General features: G+C 34.4%; 1 protein-coding gene across 2 annotated transcripts in view; it reads left to right on the top strand.

Annotated features, from left to right (window-relative positions):
* The window catches only part of LOC128234661 (receptor-type tyrosine-protein phosphatase N2-like), a 150,350-nt gene extending 128,935 nt beyond the window's left edge, over positions 1–21,415 (top strand). The window contains exons 17-22 of one of the 2 annotated variants that reach the window (XM_052949047.1): positions 1,937–2,056; positions 2,720–2,886; positions 14,501–14,554; positions 14,823–14,887; positions 16,519–16,592; positions 17,928–21,415. In XM_052949047.1, the coding sequence (XP_052805007.1) occupies positions 1,937–2,056; positions 2,720–2,886; positions 14,501–14,554; positions 14,823–14,887; positions 16,519–16,592; positions 17,928–17,957 (510 nt within the window). In that variant the 3' untranslated portion in view covers positions 17,958–21,415. Of the gene's footprint in view, positions 1–1,936; positions 2,057–2,719; positions 2,887–14,500; positions 14,555–14,822; positions 14,888–16,518; positions 16,593–17,823 lie in introns of both variants that reach the window. The other variant, XM_052949038.1, reaches the window with a different exon arrangement.
* The last annotated feature ends 755 nt before the right edge of the window (positions 21,416–22,170 follow it).

Below are 22,170 nucleotides of genomic sequence, written 5' to 3'. Positions count from 1 at the left end.
GATGGAATGGGAGCACTATTTAAGGGTGGTTAATTGTATTGCAGATGGAATGGGAGCACTATTTAAGGGTGGTTAATTGTATTGCAGGTGGTATGGGAGCACTATTTAAGGATGGTTAATTGTATTGAAGATGGTATGGGAGCACTATTTAAGGGTGGTTAATTGTATTGCAGATGGTATGGGAGCACTATTTAAGGGTGGTTAATTGTATTGCAGATGGAATGGGAGCACTATTTAAGGATGGTTAATTGTATTGCAGATGGAATGGGAGCACTATTTAAGGATGGTTAATTGTATTGCAGATGGTATGGGAGCACTATTTATGGATGGTTAATTGTATTGCAGATGGTATGGGAGCACTATTTATGGGTGGTTAATTGTATTGCAGATGGTATGGGAGCACTATTTATGGATGGTTAATTGTATTGCAGATGGTATGGGAGCACTATTTATGGATGGTTAATTGTATTGCAGATGGTATGGGAGCACTATTTATGGGTGGTTAATTGTATTGCAGGTGGTATGGGAGCACTATTTATGGGTGGTTAATTGTATTGCAGGTGGAATGGGAGCACTATTTAAGGGTGGTTAATTGTATTGCAGGTGGAATGGGAGCACTATTTAAGGGTGGTTAATTTTATTGCAGGTGGTAAGGGAGCACTATTTAAGGGTGGTTAATTGTATTGCAGATGGTATGGGAGCACTATTTAAGGGTGGTTAATTGTATTGCAGATGGTATGGGAGCACTATTTAAGGGTGGTTAATTGTATTGCAGATGGTAAGGGAGCACTATTTAAGGGTGGTTAATTGTATTGCAGGTGGTAAGGGAGCACTATTTAAGGGTGGTTAATTGTATTGCAGGTGGTAAGGGAGCACTATTTAAGGGTGGTTAATTGTATTGCAGGTGGTAAGGGAGCACTATTTAAGGGTGGTTATTTGTATTGCAGGTGGTAAGGGAGCACTATTTAAGGGTGGTTAATTGTATTGCAGGTGGTATGGGAGCACTATTTAAGGATGGTTAATTGTATTGCAGATGGTATTGGAGCACTATTTAAGGATGGTTAATTGTATTGCAGATGGAATGGGAGCACTATTTAAGGATGGTTAATTGTATTGCAGATGGAATGGGAGCACTATTTAAGGGTGGTTAATTGTATTGCAGATGGAATGGGAGCACTATTTAAGGGTGGTTAATTGTATTGCAGGTGGAATGGGAGCACTATTTAAGGGTGGTTAATTGTATTGCAGGTGGTATGGGAGCACTATTTAAGGGTGGTTAATTGTATTGCAGATGGTATGGGAGCACTATTTAAGGGTGGTTAATTGTATTGCAGATGGAATGGGAGCACTATTTAAGGATGGTTAATTGTATTGCAGATGGAATGGGAGCACTATTTAAGGATGGTTAATTGTATTGCAGATGGAATGGGAGCACTATTTAAGGATGGTTAATTGTATTGCAGATGGAATGGGAGCACTATTTAAGGGTGGTTAATTGTATTGCAGATGGAATGGGAGCACTATTTAAGGGTGGTTAATTGTATTGCAGATGGTATTGGAGCACTATTTAAGGGCGGTTAATTGTATTGCAGATGGAATGGGAGCACTATTTAAGGGCGGTTAATTGTATTGCAGATGGAATGGGAGCACTATTTAAGGGCGGTTAATTGTATTGCAGATGGAATGGGAGCACTATTTAAGGGCGGTTAATTGTATTGCAGATGGAATGGGAGCACTATTTAAGGGCGGTTAATTGTATTGCAGATGGAATGGGAGCACTATTTAAGGGCGGTTAATTGTATTGCAGATGGTATTGGAGCACTTTTTAAGGGTGGTTAATTGTATTGCAGATGGAATGGGAGCACTATTTAAGGGTGGTTAATTGTATTGCAGATGGTATATGAGCACTATTTAAGGATGGTTAATTGTATTGCAGATGGTCTGGGAGCAAGGCAGTGTGGTGATTGTGATGTTGACCAAGCTGACAGAGAACGGGGAGGCGAAATGTCACCGCTACTGGCCGGAGGAGGGAAGCGACCTCTACCACATATACGAGGTATGACATAGCAAGGGCATATGAGTACTGGGTTTATATCCGGTTAGAGAAGGAATTTAACATTAATAATTCTGAACTATAGAATGGTTTAGGTGTGCCTTTCATTGTTTTCAGTATGCACAAACTGTTCTTTGTTTCTCTCCATCAATGCATCATGCTGATTTCACAAATAAAACATGATGGATGAAGACTTACTAAACATTTCAGACTTGAACATTCTTCCAGATTTGAGCATATCTGGCATGAGAACAACTTGAAGAACCATCTTTTTACGGAATTGACACCTGTATATGTATCACATTATTTTAAACACCTGCATGTGCATCTGTAGTTAGGCTTTTACTTGAAGTACTGGCATACTTCCTACAAAGTTTACACCTGCACATGTGTTTCATACTCCAACTCGCAGGTCCACCTGGTGTCGGATCACAGCTGGTATGAGGATTACCTGGTGCAGATTATTTACCTGGACAATCATGAGACCTTGTTCATATTTCACATCTGCAGATATTTCACCGTATTATCCCATCTGCAGGTTCACCTGGTGTCTGAGCACAATTCTGGTGTGAGGATTACCTGGCACAGAACTTTTACCTGGACAGTCATCAGACCTTGTCCATGTTTTACATCTGCGAATATTTCACCGTATTACCAAATCTGCAGGTCCACCTGGTGTCTGAGCACATCTGGTGTGAGGATTACCTGGTGAGGAGCTTCTACCTGAAGAATCTGCAGACTGGGGAGACTCGCACAGTGACCCAGTTCCACTTCCTGACCTGGCCCGACCTCGGCATCCCATCCTCTATCAAAGCTCTACTTGACTTCAGGAGGTACGAGAGGTTTTAGTTTATTAGCTGGTCTGTTTTTGGAAGGATACTAGTCAAGGTATCTGTATAGCCTTTGTTTTGTTGCTGCAGTGGCAACTTACAAAACGTTAACCATGGCAATTTCCTCAAAAACTTCTAAGATATTCAATGAAACTTAATACACAAGTTGCCATAGTCATTATGCACATGTGGCACAAGGTTTAATCGGGCTTAGTATCAGATGTGAATGAAGAAAAGCCTAGGTATTGGATTTGGCTGTAACCAGATATAGGGTCACTTAATAAGTAAAGTGCAGTCAAAGTTGGAAGAGTAGTTATACAAGGACAGTTTAAGACACGAAAAAATAGTTCTGATTTCTAAGGCCACACCAAATTAATGTTTAGTTCCTCGGATTTTTGCCAAAACAAATTGGAGCGAGCGAGCGAACAAAAAATTAAAAAAAAAATTTGTGAGTTTTCATAAAAACCGAAGCGAGCGAAGAGCGAAAAATATCCTTTTTCTTATTTTCAATATAAATAACAAAGATTGTTCAAAATAATTGCCCTTCAACCCATTTTAATGCCATCTTGAACTGAACCTCTAATGGACATTGGGAAAATGTCGGAATACATACTATTTATTCATCCGTGTTTAGTACAAACATTATATGGATAAATCTAATTTCCTATATAATTAAAACGTACTTTAATATGACGATCATTCATAATAATAAATAACCGTGCTTTTAGTAAAAAGTTTGAAACGACTTATATAAATCTACCTGAATCAGTTTTACATCATATGCAACTGTATTTAGACATAACTTGGATTGATTTTGGATTTGTAAAAAATGATCACTTACACAGGCATCGTCAAACATAACATAGACTAAATTTTGTTTTTATTATCACAGGAAATGCAATGACATGTGCTTATAAAAACAAAAAGAACAAGGGTATTTTTCATATTACTCTTTTTGGTTATTTAGATGTTTTTATGCACCAGCCAATTGTATATGCGCCCCCCCCCTCCCTTCCGGTCTCTCAAAACCCGGGTAAAATACCCGACTTGCAGGGTCACACTGCTGGTAAAATCCCTGCCAAATGGCCCCGCAACCCTGAATACCTATGTGAGGCCCATTCCCAACTATTTTCAATATGAAGACAAAACCACATTCACTAGGCACTGCTGTCCCCGGTATACCCCTGGAACAAGGATGAGGGGGGGGGCAGTGGTTACAATTGACAAGTGCATTACAATCCCGGATTATGCTGCAAATAAAAACAAAATATAAGGTGATAAACTTAGGCTTACTTATGTTGAGGTATATCCAGACCAGTGTTTATATAGCTATTTGTGAAAAGATATTTGTTCAAAACTGTTGTTTTGTCAAAATTTGATCAAAATTGAGCTTGATACATCAATTTGGACCAAACAATGACTCATGTTCCTGTCATCTTCAGCATCGTCATAACTTGGTAAAATTTTGGTCCCTTGTATTATGACTTGAATAAAATAGTACTAAGTTGATCATTTCGATTTCCATTCAAAACGAGTCACTAATTACGCAATATAATCGCTACCAGTCTCAGATACACATGCTTAATTGCATAATGATTGCTTTAAATAATGATCCTTTAGTGCATGAGACGATCAACAATGACTTCAAGCATGCTCAAAACATATTTATTGTCAAAAATAAGATTTAATTTCCAAACTTCGAGCCACATTGTTTATACCGGAAGCCGCCATTTTGATTGAATTTTTTGAAACCCATGCTAAACCGATCGATATACAGTATAAAAACACTACGCATCGGTAACTTCCCTTTACAAAAACACGAAAACTAGTGTAGAAAAATTATACTTGATTAATTTTAGCCTTTTAATAAATTATTACCTGAAAAAAATCTGCTTGGCGATCAAAATGGAGGTGCGGGCGCACAAAATAAATATTTTTTTTACATTTTCAAAAAAATAGGAGCGGTAAATCCGCGGAACAAAATATCAATTTGGTGTGGCCTAATAAGATTTTAATAAGATTATTGGTGTCTTTGTTATGGTTCTTTGGACAGAAATTGATCGTAGGGCCTCTTGAATATATGTAAACCACGGTATTCCTGCGCATAAGATACCTTTGTAAAGTTTGAGATAATTCTCCATTATTTTATATAATTACGCTTATTGTCTATGATCCTGATTTTAAATCTCCTAATGCATGCATTTCTATTAAGTTTCTTTGAACTTCTAATGCTTGAGTAGATTTATCAGTGAGACTTACTAATGTAAGCCTGCATCAAACTTGATAATACAACTCTGTGAAAGACCCAAGTGCAAATGAGCAGAAGGGATCGTTCTTTAAAAGGAAATAGAGCTTCAATCCCAGGAAATACAGTGTCTTTTTTCTTAATATTTAAAAGTGGTTCATTAGAGAGAAACCATAGAGCCATTAACATCCGAGTCAGTAGTAATATCTTGGAATAGAACGTTCCTAATTATTTAATGGAAGTATTACTGTACGTATATCTAGTAATTGGCCCGCGTATCCTGTCGCTACATATCGTTTCTATGGAAATAGATTAGTCTGCCTTTGAGTAATTAATGATCAAAAACTGGAATCAATATCTACCACTTTAGGAACTGAGAGAATCATGGCCTTTTATCCTAAGAAAAAAATGTGTTGACACCTTATTTTTTAGATTAAAAAATGTATCTTCGCTCTACTGCTCTATATTTGTTGTAAGAGAAAAGAAGTCTTTCATGTACAGTTGAATGGAAAAGGAATTATTGTAAACTTATCTGAATGGATATTGTTAAATTAAATTACAGATTTTAAAAGGAAACATTGCATGAATTTTGAATTTCTATTGCACATGATAGTATGACTGCAATTAATTTAAGTTTCTTTTATTTCGTCTTTTAAAGAAAAGGGTTGTCTACGATGGCAAATAACTGTCGGTCGGATGGTCCGCCAGTCTATCTGTCAGTGTGTAGGCAATGTCTGCTCAATTATAAAACACAAGAATGGTGTGATCTAGGACCATAAAACTTAAATGGTAGGTCTCCTTTTACCAGATGATGACTCCGTTGTTTATGGTCAGAAGGTCACAGACCAAGGTCAGCGGTCTATGAAATCTTTGTCCACACAATAACTTGAGCTCGGTTGCTGCACCCAGCACCATGGAACTTCAGTGGAATGTTGCTCTTGACCAGTAGATGACCCCACTTTTTATTGGGAATCAGTTGAAAAATCTTTAGAAAAAAAATCTTGTTTCTATCCAATTTTTTTTGTTTATTATAAATAAGTTGCTGGATAAAATGCAACATTTTATAAATATTTTACTATTCTATATTGTTTCATAATTGTGATTACGATTTGTTCCTGATGCCAATGTCATACAGCACCATTTATCTTACGAGTCAGGTTATAATTAAACCGGCTGACCAGATTACATTAAGATTGGATGCGCAATCATTGTGCTTGCACAAATCAATAATTTCAATACGGAAATGGTAACAGTATGTCTGATAACCTTTCATAAATCATGAAAATGTGATAATCAGGACAAAACCATTTATTACGGATCAATGGATCACGAATGGGGAAGACGTCGAGGCTTAAAGCAATGTTCTCAATGTTTTTATACAAGATACAAGAATCTTTATTTAAAGTTGGGTACATGATAACAAGAAACATTGGCTCAATGAGCTATTTTCCGACCATAGTTTTATCATTTCCATCATAGAAACAAACAAAGAAGTGTAATGTTTACAAATACTTGTACAATGGTAAGTCATCTTTGTAAGTTTTGCTCATACACATTTAAAATGTGGCAGAAAAAAGTATATTTTGCAAAACATTTTTCAATGTTAATTTTGTTCAAGTAAGTAACTCATTTCGAAGAAGAAAATAGTCACGAACAGAAAAACACTGAACATGTCCCTCTTGAATATTTTTTCTTGCTTCCTAATTTTTTCTAAGAAAGAAGCGAAATGATAAAGGCGTCTGTCTGAAAATAGAAATAGATTTTGTTGAAGTGATTTTTTATTCAGGGACGATGAATAATGCATGAAATAATGTAAATTATCTTTATGTTTTCATGCACTTGATATATTTAGCCAATCTTTTTAAAAACTTTCAGATCAATTCAAAACATCTCACAAAGGTGTTATTTTATTTTATTTTTAATTCCATATAAATGGTTTATAACAAAGAAGAATAAAGGATCTATTAGATCAAACAAAAAGTAAACAAGATGCATTTATACCATTAACTTTTAACAGACTAAGAAAAACAGGCCAATATTTTTGTAAAAATTAAGAAATATGTAAATTTACCTCATGTCATGCTTTATTTCATTTGGCTCTAATTCTGTATAAAATATATTTGTAATTCCTTGCGAAGTAACAACAGGGCATGAATAATAGACATCATAATGAAAAAAGGCTTTCTTTCAGCTATAATTCATGGCAAAAATAAACTAACTGAAGTTCAGATTTGTTTGAATAAGGCTGGTGTTGTGTTCATATATCTCAGCTGTTGACAGATACAATAACCAGTTCACAAAGGCACAGTAGGGCAGTGGACAAAGGTGTAAAAACCATTGCCCTAGTGTTCTTAGGAAATTATTCCTGCTGGGGGAGAGAGATTAGATTTTCCACCAAATGTCAATAACATAATGTTCCACATTCTGTAAAATCATTGATACCGAGATTTAATCCGATATAATATTGGTTGTAGGTTCTGACATGTCCCGTTAATTAATTATCGCAATCCTACAATTGTGATATAATGCGTTTTTCCATTTGGTGAAAATGGGAAATGATATCAGGTAAGGTTTCCAAATGAGAATATGAATGCATCATTTAGCACCAATGCTCTGGTGATTAAACTTCAAGGCTCCTCTCACATGGCCACAATAACATGATCCCGTTAGGTAACTTGTTCACAAGATCACAGTGATGAACACTTTTCTCTTAGATTTTTGTCCATTTCACAAGAACAAGAAGAAACATAACTTACTATTTTATATAATATTACCTAGAGGATAAACTATTATTTCTGTTAGGATATGTTTACAACATATTGAAACTGTAACTTATTTTCCATATCTTCTAGTGTGGTTATTCGTGAATGCATTTAAATCAACTATGATTGAAAATATAAAACTGTTCTCATAAAAGCTATTAAGAGTTTTTGCGAGCGACTAATAAATCAGTGATAATTGCTAACAATGCTTTAGGGTGCGTTCCTGTAGAATGGGATTCCTATTGGAATGGCAGTTTGAACAAAGGCACCGGTGACAAATCAATAGATATTCAATCACGTGCACCTGCTCTTAGCTGATTAATTTCTCCCCAAAAATCATGACTATTATAATAACCATGATTATTGATTATTGACCATGTGCCAACAGTTCCTAATGGTGCCTTGTCAAAATTCCGAGTTGTAACAATAGCATCATTTTGCTATTCTCACTGGAGGAAATTCTCGTGGTGTTACAAGAACTGTGTGGAGACAAAGGTCGCTATAGAGATTGAAATAATGATAACATTGATTTTTTTAAAAATGTGACACACAGAGGCTCTGCATGTGTGTTTAGATTGAATAAAATAAGAATTTTCATGACTGTCTGATCATTTCTGACCACGAGTCCATAGGTGGAAGTCAGAACTATTTTTTTCTTCTCTGGTTGCCATGGAAATGTTGTGGCAGATAGATATTTTAGACGATGTTAGAAAATTAAATATCTGTAAGAATAGAGAAATTCTCTTAAGGAAGTTCTTTTACTGTGATAAGACTTATACAGACATGAACTATCAGATTGAAAGGATTCTACAATATAAAAATATGAAGGTATGATTTATAAATAATTTATTTATTAATATTTCACATAATCATTACTATTTAATTTGCCAAGGTAAGAATATCTGAAATGTGAAGCCAGAAATGTTCATATTGTTTTACAGCATATTATTTCTGGGGATTTATTTATAACTAGGAACGTTGAAAACCAAGGAGTATCAATAAATAGTATAACAATATTCCAGGATATTGCTAACAGATAAATCATTTCTATTTCTTATTACTCAAGATGAAAATACTGAATGATGGAAGCTGTCTATTTAAGGGCATGCAGGCAAATGTGTCACACTAATTAAACAAAAAACACACCTCTGTTTCTTCATCATTAATTTTATTGGAAATGATGTTAGATTATATAGGAGAGAGTGTGAAAAATTAAAAGAAAAAATCGTTCTAAGAAGAGAACTTTCTTTCTTAGTTTGAAAAAGGAAATATTCTTAATATGGAGTAAAACATATTAAATATGGATGAAAATAAATTATAGCTGCAAAGAAAATGGTAAAAACACAGAAATGGAGACTGCTGACAGAAAACACTGCAGTTGACCTAGTGTCTTAAACATGATTACTTATTAACATAATTTTAGGGAATAAACAACATGAATTGAATAATATTAATTAATATTATTACATGGTGTAAAGAAATGAAATAATTATAATGCTGTTGATTTGAAGCCGAATGATTATTGTGGACTACAACACTACAATGATCAGGGAAGAATTAAAGATTTCAAAGGAAATTTAAATGATTGATTGTTATTTTACCGGTCAAATAATGATTTGGGAATTAGAAGGAGAAATTATTTGTCCCTTCTTGTCTGCTTTTTGTGATCAAAATTTGGGAAGAAACTGTCAGATGAAACATGGAATGAATGAGGTGTGGAAATATGAATAAAAGGAGAGGAAATAATCGGAAAAATACAGAGGCTGAACTTTGATGAAAATGAAAGGAAAAAAATGAAATAAAGCAAAACTATTTAAGTGCCGGAGGTAAGTCATGTTGTGTGATTTTATCTATTTATTGTTGTTGCTGTTGTTGTTGATGGTGAAAATAATTGTATAAAATACGCTGTTATAGTATATTTGTTTATTGTTACCAAAACATTTCACTCCGGAAAAAATGCCTTAAAGCGCTTGTATTTCCATAAACCAAACTTATTTCATGATTAATGAATATAAAAAAATGTGAAAACTAAATCAAGGTCTTTATATGAAAGACTAACTCAAGGACATTGAATTTAAGATTAAATAAAGGACTTTGTATGATAGACTAACTCATGTCTTTGAATGTCAGATTAAATAAAGGACTTTGTAGGATAGACTAAATCAAGGACTTTCTTTGTTTTACTAAGTAAAGGGTTTTGAATCTTAGACTAAATCAAGGTCTTTGTATTTAAGACTAAATAAAGGAGTTTGTGAGATAGTCTTAAATAAGTACTGTGCTTGATTTAATAAAAAAGGACTTTACATGTGAGACTAAATTAAGGACTTTGTATGATAGACTATATCAAGCTCTTTGTATTTAAGACTTAATCAAGGACTTTTAATGTAAAAATTAATCAAGGTCTTTCGCCGATAGATTAGACGTCTTAAGCAAAGATTTGAATCCCGTAAAAATGCAAAAAAAGCAACACCTTCCTCTCTGTTCTGCCTAGAGAAATTCCTTTTATGGTTTTGAAGTCAATTTCATCATTTTAAACAAAAACTGAATTTGTTCTGTTGTATCTCTTTTATAATATTTATGTTTATGTCAAAGCTACATGTATCCCACTACATATGTTGTAAGCTTGTGATGTGTTGTGTCACTGTTGTTTGAAGCATGTTGAGAAATGTATATATAGTACTGACCTATAAGAGCCAGACATTAACCACAGACAGATAATTAAAGTATAACTATTTACTAGTAGATGTAAAATTATTTTTCCATTGTGAAGTAATTCCTACAAACATACGGTAGTTGTCAGTACATCCATATTTATAATACCTATTGACTCTATCGCTAACAAATCAATATTCTTGGCAGCACAATTTGGTTAACAAAGACATTTTATCCTTGTAGTTCAAAATATTAAATGTCAAGCTTTTATATGCCAGCAAGGAGTTTGAAAGACTCTCATAACATTTATGTAAGGTGAACAAATCCCCGCAAGCTAAAATATTTCCTAATTGTCAAGGGCACTTACTCTTTTGTGTTGTTCAAAGATCTTGTGACTGTTGTTTCCCTTGCATCCAACTTTTCAATGTTTTTGCCATAACTTGCATTTTCTTTGGAGCTTTCTCTTTAGTCCAAACTTATTTGCTTAAAAAAATGTCTGAAATCTTCGAATCCCTGCATGGAAACAAATCCTGTGTAAATGCATGAATTTTAATGTTGTCTGTGAAGAATTTTTGTTAAAAATTCTTTATTTGCCATAATTTTTATTATTTTCTACATTTACTTTTTATTTCTTTGCTCAACGGCAAGGTTTTCAACTCGGATATACCCTCTGATCTCTTATGTCTGGATTGCTTCCCTTTAATGAGATTACCATTATTGCAATACTTACCTCCCTTGGATTTAAAGGAAACAACTTTCACAGGATGGGTTGTCCCCCTTTCTACATGCTTCAAATAACTCGCTAACTGCGGGAAAGCTTTTGTGATTTAGCAATTGTCTGTTTGCGCAAATTGCATAGTCACAAAAGTGATCCTGCAGTTGGAACTCACAACTAACCAATCACTCGTGTGCATTATGCCTAGCGTTTGCTTTCACGACCTTGGAGTTTGCAGCTAGTTTAACCCTCATCAGAACAATTGCCAACAGGAACTAAGCAGCATGCTCTAAAATCGCTAATTGTGCACCAGAATTTGAACCAGAAAGTTGATGGCATGCTTTGAAGGTTTTTTTCATTTCTAGGAAGATACTTTGAATGATATTTTTGCTGAAATTAGAGAGAGGGCTTGGCGAAATCCAAAAAGATTGCCATGATCTTAAATATTCCAAGAGATTGTACTTGGAAGGGATCTGTTTGCAGGAACAAAAAACTAGCAATATTTTGGCTTGTGGCCATATTTGTTGGAAAGGAAAACAAACAGCACTGATGGAATGGCAGCACACCTTCATGTTGAGGATGGAAGAAAACAGATATAAGAACTGCAACCCAGGCAGAGCAGAATCCAAGAAAATACAAAAAAAATTGAGACCAAGGAAATATAAATCATGTTGAGTAGAACCGCCGCCCTGTTTAAGCCGAGTCAAAGAAAATACAAGCCATGTTTAGTAAAAAAAAATACAAGCAATGCTAAGTCAAAGAAAATACAAGCCATGTTTAGTCAAAGAAAATACAAGCAATGCTAAGTCAAAGATAATACAAGCCATGTTTAGTCAAAGAAAATACAAGCAATGCTAAGTCAAAGAAAATACAAGCAATGCTAAGTCAAAGAAAATACAAGCAATGCTAAGTCAAAGAAAATACAAACTATGTTAAGACAACGAAAATACAACAATATAAGGATTGAAACGCAGGTTTTTGAATACATTACTTACTTTTTATTAATATGTGTGTTAAGATCTTCCTATTGGGTTTATAACTGTTGCTTATCTTTAATAATGGTCTCATTAAAAACAGCACATGCAATACTGGAACTGGAACTTAACAGTCAAATAGGGATGATGAAAAAGGCATGACCAGAGAAAATTGAATTCCAGTTAATTGACTGAAATAAGCCATGAAAATAGTTATAAGTAAAGATGATAGTCGAGAACCGTGTTTTTGTTCTTTCTCTATGACACCCCCGGGAAACACATTTTCAGTATTTTAATGCGAGGTAAATTTCTAATGGCATCAACTAAAATCATGCAAATAATAATTGCTGTAGGGCAATTAGTCGTAGCTCTGGGTGGCGTGCACATTTCTTTAATTATAGTTTGCTTTTAGAAGCACAATTATTAAAATTATCTTAATTATTGTAATTTGGGTGCTAAGTCCCACTGGGTAAATTTGGAATAATTATTTTAATGTAAAATAAGTTGTTTTTCAAGCATATCAATTTGTCTTAATATGTGCTGAAAATGTGCTGCAAATATGTCAAGAGATTTTATTTGAATTACCGAATTATATCATGTATAGGATGCTAGCATAGATAGGACGCAGGCAAAAAAATAGTTAAAAAAACGGGTAAAAACCCTTAATATATAAGATAGGACGCAACGGAAAAATGTCAAAATCGGAGCCGAAAAATTGAGGTTGGTAAAGTATTTATAGCATATATTGAAGTAAAAAAAAATGTATATAAGGCATATTTTGATAACTGTCTTGTGTATTTCGATAGTTAGCGTCTTATTTTCGGTAATTTAGCATTTCGATAATTTAGTGTACACAATGATATAAATCTTGACATTTTGAGAACATTCACGCATATTATAAGACTTATACAAATGCTGTAATAGTCCCGACATGCCTTCTGACTGACAGTCAACCGTTGCAACTGTTGCAATAGTTCCGACATGCCTTCTGAATGACTTCTGACTGCCAGTCAACCGTTGCAACTGTTGCAATAGTTCCGACATGCCTTCTGAATGACAGTCGACCGTTGCAACCGTTGCAATAGTTCCGACATGCCTTCTGAATGACAGTCAACCGTTGCAACCGTTGCAATAGTTCCGACATGCCTTCTGAATGACAGTCAACCATTGCAACCGTTGCAAAACTGTATTGTCAAAACTGATGATTGTTTTGATAAGGCTTGTAGCTGCGCGAAATAAAGCTTGTCAGGCATAATTAATGCGTGTCGGTAATTAGCCTTGCCAGCGGAAGGCACGACGGGTAAAGTGCGAACAAATAACCATACGGTATTACCATCGCAATAGTTCGTTCTATTGATGTTTTTCTAATTACAGACAGCGGGTGTTTTTCACACCTTCACACATTTGAAAAGATTTGATAGTGACAATAATGCTACTTTGCGTTATGCACATTCCTTTATTATTTTTTTAAAACAGTAACATACAACAAAATGTTTTGTAAAATATCGAAACATTAAAATCAAGAACAACGATTAATTGATATTTACCTCCTTTCCCCATTTTCCGTTGCCGCTATAACTCAATCCAGTTAAATGCTGACTCACATCGAGTTTTTGTGAGTAGCGTCCCTTTCGTAAAAAAAGTAAACACTCATATTTGTTTTAAATATATTTCTCAATAAATCATTTTAAAGTAAACATTCAATATATTTCTGCGTGTGTTAACTTGCGTGATTTTACCTATGTCAGTTGTTCTCTTTGGTGACGCAGTACAGATACTTACTATTACCGCGTTCTTCCCCGGTCCGATATTTTTGACCTGAATTGGACTTGGAAAAAAACAGATGAAATTCTAATAGCATAGAAAGGACGCAGGCAATTTTTAAGACGAGAATTGGGGGTAAAAAAGTGCGTCCTATGCATGATATAAATAATATGAAAAAAAAAAATGACTAAATGCTGTAAATGTACCACAACTATGTTCTTTGGTGAGCATTTATGTAAACACATTCTGTGTTATATTTAAGTAATTACATGGGAAAAGTATCAGGAATAGGTCGTTGTGTCCAAAAGCAACACATAAATTTGACTCTCTTTCACAGAATTGAATTGAACAGACACATTTTCAAACTTAAAAAAAAAAAAGAACTGCTAAATGTAGCTAAAAGTTAGCCCCCAAGTTACGACTTAGTACTACTGGAGTATACAAATGTAATGAGATGATACCATACCATGATACTTTTAACCTAAATATGACTGTTATTTTACAGAAAGGTGAACAAGTCCTACCGCGGGCGCTCATGCCCAATCCTCGTACACTGCAGGTCAGTACAAGTAATCAGATTAATAATGGTGATTATTTTACCTTTTTTTGGCTTATTTACAAGAACAGCCACTTGAAAATATTTAATCATTGAAATAAAAATTGAATAGTCAAAATCTAAATGATCTACCAAGTTTCAAACTCAAGTGACACTTTTTGACATCCTGATGATTGAAATATTTTTAACACCCTCAAAAATACATTAAAACCCATCTTTTAATTAATTTTACAACGTTTGATGTGAATATGTATTTTATTAAATGTTTCAGCGATGGATGCGGCCGCACTGGCACCTACAGCCTGGTTGACATGGTCCTCAATCGCATGGCCAAGGGTAACTAATTAACACTTACATTCACTGTCATCCTCGGCAACCAGCGTATCATAACCAATATGATACCGGACATCATATAAGTTATGATAGGCTGGGGTGCCAAGGATGATTCAATGTATGCTATGTTAGAATATCAAAGAAATAATGCAAGGGTTAGTTTCATTATAAATATTTAATAGACTTAATAGCTTGCACAATATGCTGATATCATAAAATCTTATAAAAATTGCTTTGCCGATTGTACAAAACCTTTGCCTCCAGTGAGGTTTAAACTCATGACCCCTGGTTTACAAGAGCAGTGCTCTAACAATGAGCAATAGAGGCTCATTCACAAGTTCATCTCCTATTAAAACCAATGTTTGGTGTACTGACCAAATCTTATCCATAGCTGTGCGCTTAGTGTATTGATTATCCAATGCTTCTTTTTAATGTGGTTTATAATCATATTAGACTTTGCCTAGGTTGGCTGCCTCAGTGGTTAGAGCACTGGTCTTGTAAAACAGGGGTCGTGAGATTGATCCTCACTTGGGGCTGTTTGGAGATAACATTTTTTTTCAGGAAAGCAAATGATATTATGTTAAGTGAGTTTTAATCCATCATTTTTTTAAGTTGTTGAATGCGATACATGGAGGATAACTCTTCTATTTTTCCTAAGCTCATCAATCTTGTTTAAAATATAGCTCCTTGGTATTCATGTCACCATATTGCTGGTTAAATAAATCATTGTTGATAAAGCTGTTGGTATCAGGCAAAATAAAATGTTGGCTATATCTGAAGAAACATATAAAAATATTATCACATGGTTATATGCTGACACTTACAACTGGAACACATGCAGCAAGCTTTATTATTTCTTAAATAATTATGGTTGAGAGGCTATGAAAAAGGTATGAGGCTTGGCAATGCTCTTGTTAAGTCTTTTATTGGTTGGTCATTAGATGGAAGAAAGGGTTGATTGCTCTTACAAGAGCTAAGGAGGTTGACATTACAGCTTCATTGATTGGTCAAAAGATTGATAAAACATGTGTTATGTTACAAGGCCAAAAAGAAAAACACATTTGGTTCAGGTTACCCGACCCTACCTACGAAATAGGCGCCACTCATACTGTTTTTATAGTTGTTAAGAAAAAAATCAATACAAAAAATTGTTAGTGTGTGTTTAAGTATACAGTTTAAAACTTTTAAAAGTTCGCTCTTGCGGCTGTGGCAGAGGAGGTGCATGCCATCCTCAAGGCCCTCCCACAGTAATCATGTGACCTGATCTTGTGACCTTTCAAAAGCTTTATACATAAGATTACTTTAGCACCAATCTCCAATGGACACAATAACAATCTTATATAAAGCCTAACAATAAAAAAGCCACCCTACCCTATCTGTTTTTGAAAAGGATGTAACCCTAACCAAACCATATTTTTTAGTATGATTATGTTGAAACTTCAGGAGCTAAGGAGATTGACATTACAGCTACATTGATTGTTCAAAAGATTGATGAAACATGTTATTTTGGCTTATAAGTATGATTATGTTGATAGTTTCAAGAGCTAAGGAGATTGACATTAAAGATACATTGATTGGCCGAAATATTGATGAAACGTGTTATTTTATAAGTAGGATTATGTTGATAACTTCAGGAGCGAAGGAGATCGACATTGCGGCAACACTGGAGCACATCCGAGACCAGCGCTGTAACATGGTGAAAACTAAGGTAGCGAAATATGGGGTGTTCAAATATATCTAAATTTTGACGAACTACTACTACTATTAGGTCAAATCAAAGGCAGTATATTATTTGGTGTGTTCAAATATTGATAATACATTAAACTGAATGTAACCCAAAAATGTTTTTTTTTTAAATATTCTCAACGTTTCAGTGTAATATCTTCATCGGTAGGTAAGCAGCAAAACAAATTACCTTGATAGAAAAGAAGTATAATAAAGACAAATATATATATGTACAGTAAGATGGATCACAGGTGATACAATAGCCTATTAGAAATTGTGTAATAAAAACATAGTTATAGGCAAACAAAGTAAGTAATGACAAATATGTGACTGTATAAGATATCATATAGAAGTTATAGAGAATATTCAGAAGCATTGTTTTTAGTTTATGTATCCAAAATGTTTTCTTGCATAAATGGTCTAGGTTGTTATTAACATCATCTATGGGAAGGATAGAAAATCTGACATTGAACAGATTGATGAAAAAAATCCATTATGATTTACCACATGATATTTTGGCTTCTAAAATCTTATTTGAAGGTTCATGGATATAAGAAAGATAAAATTTATTATCATTGGAAAGAAAAAAATCAAAAGCTGTTTTTTTATTAAAATTGAAACATGATATTATCTTGTCAAATACCGATATACAGCCAATTAGGTGATATATATATAAAAATATAGGTATAGTTATATCACGGACCTATAAACCATGGATTGGCAACTGCCCGATATCGGTGAAACGATAAGAAATAATTATTTACCCACAATCCTTAGGGCGCGCTCGGCAAATATCGGAAAATTCCACCGAATCTCCAATCAGTGATTAACGGCGATCTTCGATTATTTACGCCAGCTCTGCTGATAATTATTTTTTAACACCGCTCGACATGTCGCATGTAATATGTTTATAGTTTGTTGTTTTTGCATTTTCTCTAATTATTGAAGTATTAATCAGGACCTTATATGTTCCTGATTAAATTTATATTTAGTTTTAATTAATGTATTCCTACATGTATATATTCGGCCGATGTCTGACGTCTCGAAAACGACCACACAGAAAGATATCGAAATGAAATTGCGCTGTGCGCGTGAGTTTGAGCTAATCGCATTAACACAGATGAGAGTTGCCAATCCATGGTTTATAGGTCCGTGGTTATATGGCAGTTATTGTATTTTTAGAATATTACCAAAAAAATCAATTCTTATTTTAGGAGCAATTCCAGTTTGCTCTTGCGGCTGTGGCAGAGGAGGTGCATGCCATCCTCAAGGCCCTCCCACAGTAATCATGTGACCTGATCTTGTGACCTTTCTTCAGCCAATCAGAGGCCTGCTTACAGTCATGTGACTTGTATCGACCAACAATATGGCTGGTTTAACAATCATGTGACTTGTATCAACCAATCAGAAAGAAATCTCACAAAAATGATTGGCAGAAGAAATGAAACGCAAAGGAAAGATGGAAAATACATTTTACTCTTTATTGTTAAATGTTTGTGGATAAAAATTGTTCAATATTACTGGATGTCTATTTTAAGAAAAAAGATATTTACTTGTTAATGTTGTGTTGTTAATCATGGTATGATTAAGTTATTCATCTTTCATCATTTTAATCTATATGTTTGTTGAGATATATATTGTTGTTTTATTAGTTTTAAATGATTTGAAAAGAAATGGACTGAAGACATCTACAACATGTTTATCCAAAAAGGCAAAACAAAGGAGCGTCTGATGATGGAAAAGTGAACATCAATACTTTTTTTTTTTTAAACTGCATAATATATTTGTAGAGGGTTAGAAACATTTTCATGATCAGATGTGCAATATTTTTCTACCTTTGATTGACTTTATAAAAACATGTAGGTTTCGGGGTATTTTATCTGAGATTATCATATTGATATAACATGAATACAAGAAGAAATCAGCATTTTATACATTTAAGGTGACTTTGAAGATGACCTTGCACTTGCGTAACATCTTGTCAACAAGCGTCGGACTAGATTATATTGTCATTATCTATTTTAGATAGATGTTAACAATTACCTTAGGATAAATAAGTTTAAAGGAAATAAATCAAAGATGTGTTTTCTGCCGTCATACATTAGGTTGTTTTCCATCTGCCCTCTCCTATCAGCGCCACTACCTACCATATATACTCCCATTATACATTCCCGGCCAGTGCAATGCAATCACCTCCTCTTCGGGTTATTGAATGTTTTGTTCTTATTAGCTAGTCCCTGTTTGCCTAGTAAATGTGATTCATATAGTTTCAATGTTCATAGGAAATCTTACCCTGTTTTCACCAAGATTTGGTGAATTTTCGGCAACAAGTAATGTATTCAAAAAAGTACATTTATTAATAAAGTTGAGATATTGTCCTCTTATAAATTGAAATATTAGAGATATTATTTAATGTATAAATAAGCAAAAATCACATTATAATGTAAGCTTTATACTTTCAAAAATGTTCTTGGTACAGAATGAGGGAATATCAAAGGTTGTGATAAAAAAATAGTCAGGGCTTGTACCTTGCACTTTCAGGCACCTTATGTCTAACTGTGGCTTTAATTGTTCCCTGTGTATCCGAAAGTAAATGCCATTACTACTTCAAGAAGTTGACATGAATGTCTGTTTATGAAAGCCGTTTTATGTGTCAAGTTTTGATGTTTTCATTTACAAAGTCTTGCTAAGAAACACGATTATCAAATAAAGTTATTCAACTGCAGCTTACATATTCTAGAACTAGATGACTTAAAAAAAAAAAACATAATTATTTTATTGAAACACTGAACTAAAAGGCAATGCACAGCAATAATGATATACACCAATTTATATTCATACAAAAAATTGTAAAATATTTTGCTCGGTAATTTGGCTTTAAATGCTAGGAACAAAATTGGTTTTATATTTTTAATCGACCATGTGTTATTGTTAGGGCAAACTTGTTAAATGGTTCCCTGTTTTTGTTATATAAGAGGAGTTGTAAAACGCTACTTGCATTGCATAGGTTACTACCCTGTACTAGTAAAATTGCGGTTAGACTTTAAGATTGCTTGCCATTTTCTCCTTGTATATGTGAAGGCTCTATGTTACAAATATGCCTTCCTCATGCCACTATGGTGTATTACCGATCATTGCCAATATGTCCAGTTTCAATATGCTTCATGTAGACCCACATGACCACACTCAAACCTGTGTGATGTAGATCTCTCATTTAACATGCCTTTGATATGACAAATATGGATGACAGATCTCTCATTTTACATCTGTCCTCGATATGACATACCTGGATCACAGATCACTAGTTTTACATCTGCCCTCGATATGACATACCTGGATGGCGTAGATCACTCATCTTACATCTGCCCGTGATGTGGCATACCTGGATGGCGTAGATCACTCATCTTACTTTTGCCCTTGATATGGCATAGCTAGATGGCGTAGGTCACTCATTTAACAACTGCCCTCGATATGGCATACCTTGATGACGTAAATCACTCATTAAACAACTGCCTTCGATAATGCATACCTGGATGGCGTAGATCACTCATTTCACATCTGCCCTCAATATGACGTACCTGGATGGCGTAGATCACTCATTTTACATCTGCCTTCGATAATGCATACCTGGATGGCGTAGATCACTCATTTTACATCTGCTCTCAATATGCCATACCTGGATGGCGTAGATAACTCCTTTTACATCTGCCCTCAATATGCCATACCTGGATGGCGTAGATCACTCATTTTACATCTGCCCTCGATATAGCATTGCTGGATGGTGTAGATCATTCATTTAACATCTGCCCTCAATATGACATACCTGGATGGCGTAGATCACTCGTTTTACATCTGCCCTCAATATGACATACCTGGATGGCGTAGATCACTCGTTTTACATCTGCCCTCAATATGACATACCTGGATGGCGTAGATCACTCATCTTACATCTGCCCGTGATGTGGCATACCTGGATGACAGATCTCCCATTTTATGTCTAACCTTTATATGGCATATCTTCATGGCGTAGTAATCCGAAAGTAGATCACATGTACATGTACGAGTAACGTTTTGCAACCTCTCTATCAGTCTATCTATGTCTTTCTTGTTATATTTCTTTGTTAAAGTTTATTGGAAGTGAAAAGTTTGATTGGTTAGAATGTAGATGACATTAAATCTTCTACGTTTTAGATGAACGTATACAATAATCTGTACGCTAAATCAAAGAATTGAATACAGATATTTATATTTGTTTATGATATACATTGTTTACCTATATTTGTACATTCCAAAACCCACCGCCTACATTGACATGCTTGCAATCAAAATTTATTTTTCTTTCATTTTTCTTCAATCAAACAAAACTGTTTTACGCGCTTAAATCATATATATTTTTTACCCAATAAAGTGTAAAAAAAATACCACAGTTGAACATAGCTACCAACTTCATCTTTTTAGATTGTTAATATTTGAAGGACATGGTTCTTACTGTTTTACTTAGTTTTACATAATAATCATTATGTTTTGTGAATACATGTGTTAGTATCATTATTCCATCTGTATGTTTGTTGTTAAATTGATTTTTCCCTAAAAGTTACACAAAAATATTGAGTGAAGAATGAAAACAAAGAAGAATGAATGATACATTGGAAAGACTTTTAAAGACACCTTGGAAGAATTTCAGTGAATTCCATCCGTGCAAACTACTTTTAAATTTTACTTGATTCTACCAGTATTTATTAAATTTTATGGTTTTAGATTCTACCTTGTTAATTTGAGACGAATAAAGTAATATTTGGGCAATTATTTTTGAGTTGTTATCTTTACCCCTGGCCCCATTTATCATATTTTTATCCTCCCAAAGTTGAGCTCATTTATATCGCATTGTCCATCATTCCGTCCATCTGTGCTCTTGTCGCCAAAGTTGTGTCATGTGTTAGACCCACTTCACTAGCTTAAAGGTCACCGCCATCTTTAGAGGTTAATCATAATAGAATGCTGCATATACTCACATACAATATATGTGGTAATTTCCGGGCTGTAATTTGTTATGCATGGGGGATTTTTAAATAGCATGGCACAAGTGTTTGGCACATAAAGGCGACATGTCACTTGCAAGACCCCCATCCCTACCTCGAAGGTCTAGATCACACTTACATGTTAATCATTAAGGAATGCTGTGTATTTGCACAGTGCTTAGGTGATTGTGTCAAGGCTGTAACTTTATACATTGGGGTATTTGAAATAACATGGCACAGATGACTTTTCTACCTTGAATGGTAATGTCATACTTCCAGGTTGATAATTATGAATGCAGAAACTGTACTGTAGATTTATCAAAAAACATGCCACAACTGTTGAACACACAAAATCAATCTGTCGTGTGCAAGACCCACTTTCCAACCTTGAAGGTCAAGTTCACACTTGGAGGTTAATTGTAATGGAGTATTGCATATTATATTCGTATTAAGTGAAGGTGGTCATGTTTAGTCTGTAACCTTGTCATGCAAAGAGGTTTTGGGAAATAACATGGCACAGATGCTCGGCAAATAAAGGTGACA

This window comes from Mya arenaria, chromosome 1 (genome assembly GCF_026914265.1).
Source record: "Mya arenaria isolate MELC-2E11 chromosome 1, ASM2691426v1".
Taxonomy (NCBI): Eukaryota; Metazoa; Mollusca; class Bivalvia; order Myida; family Myidae; genus Mya; species Mya arenaria.
Note: the sequence above shows the minus strand (reverse complement) of the source record. Positions and strands in the feature narration are given on the sequence as shown.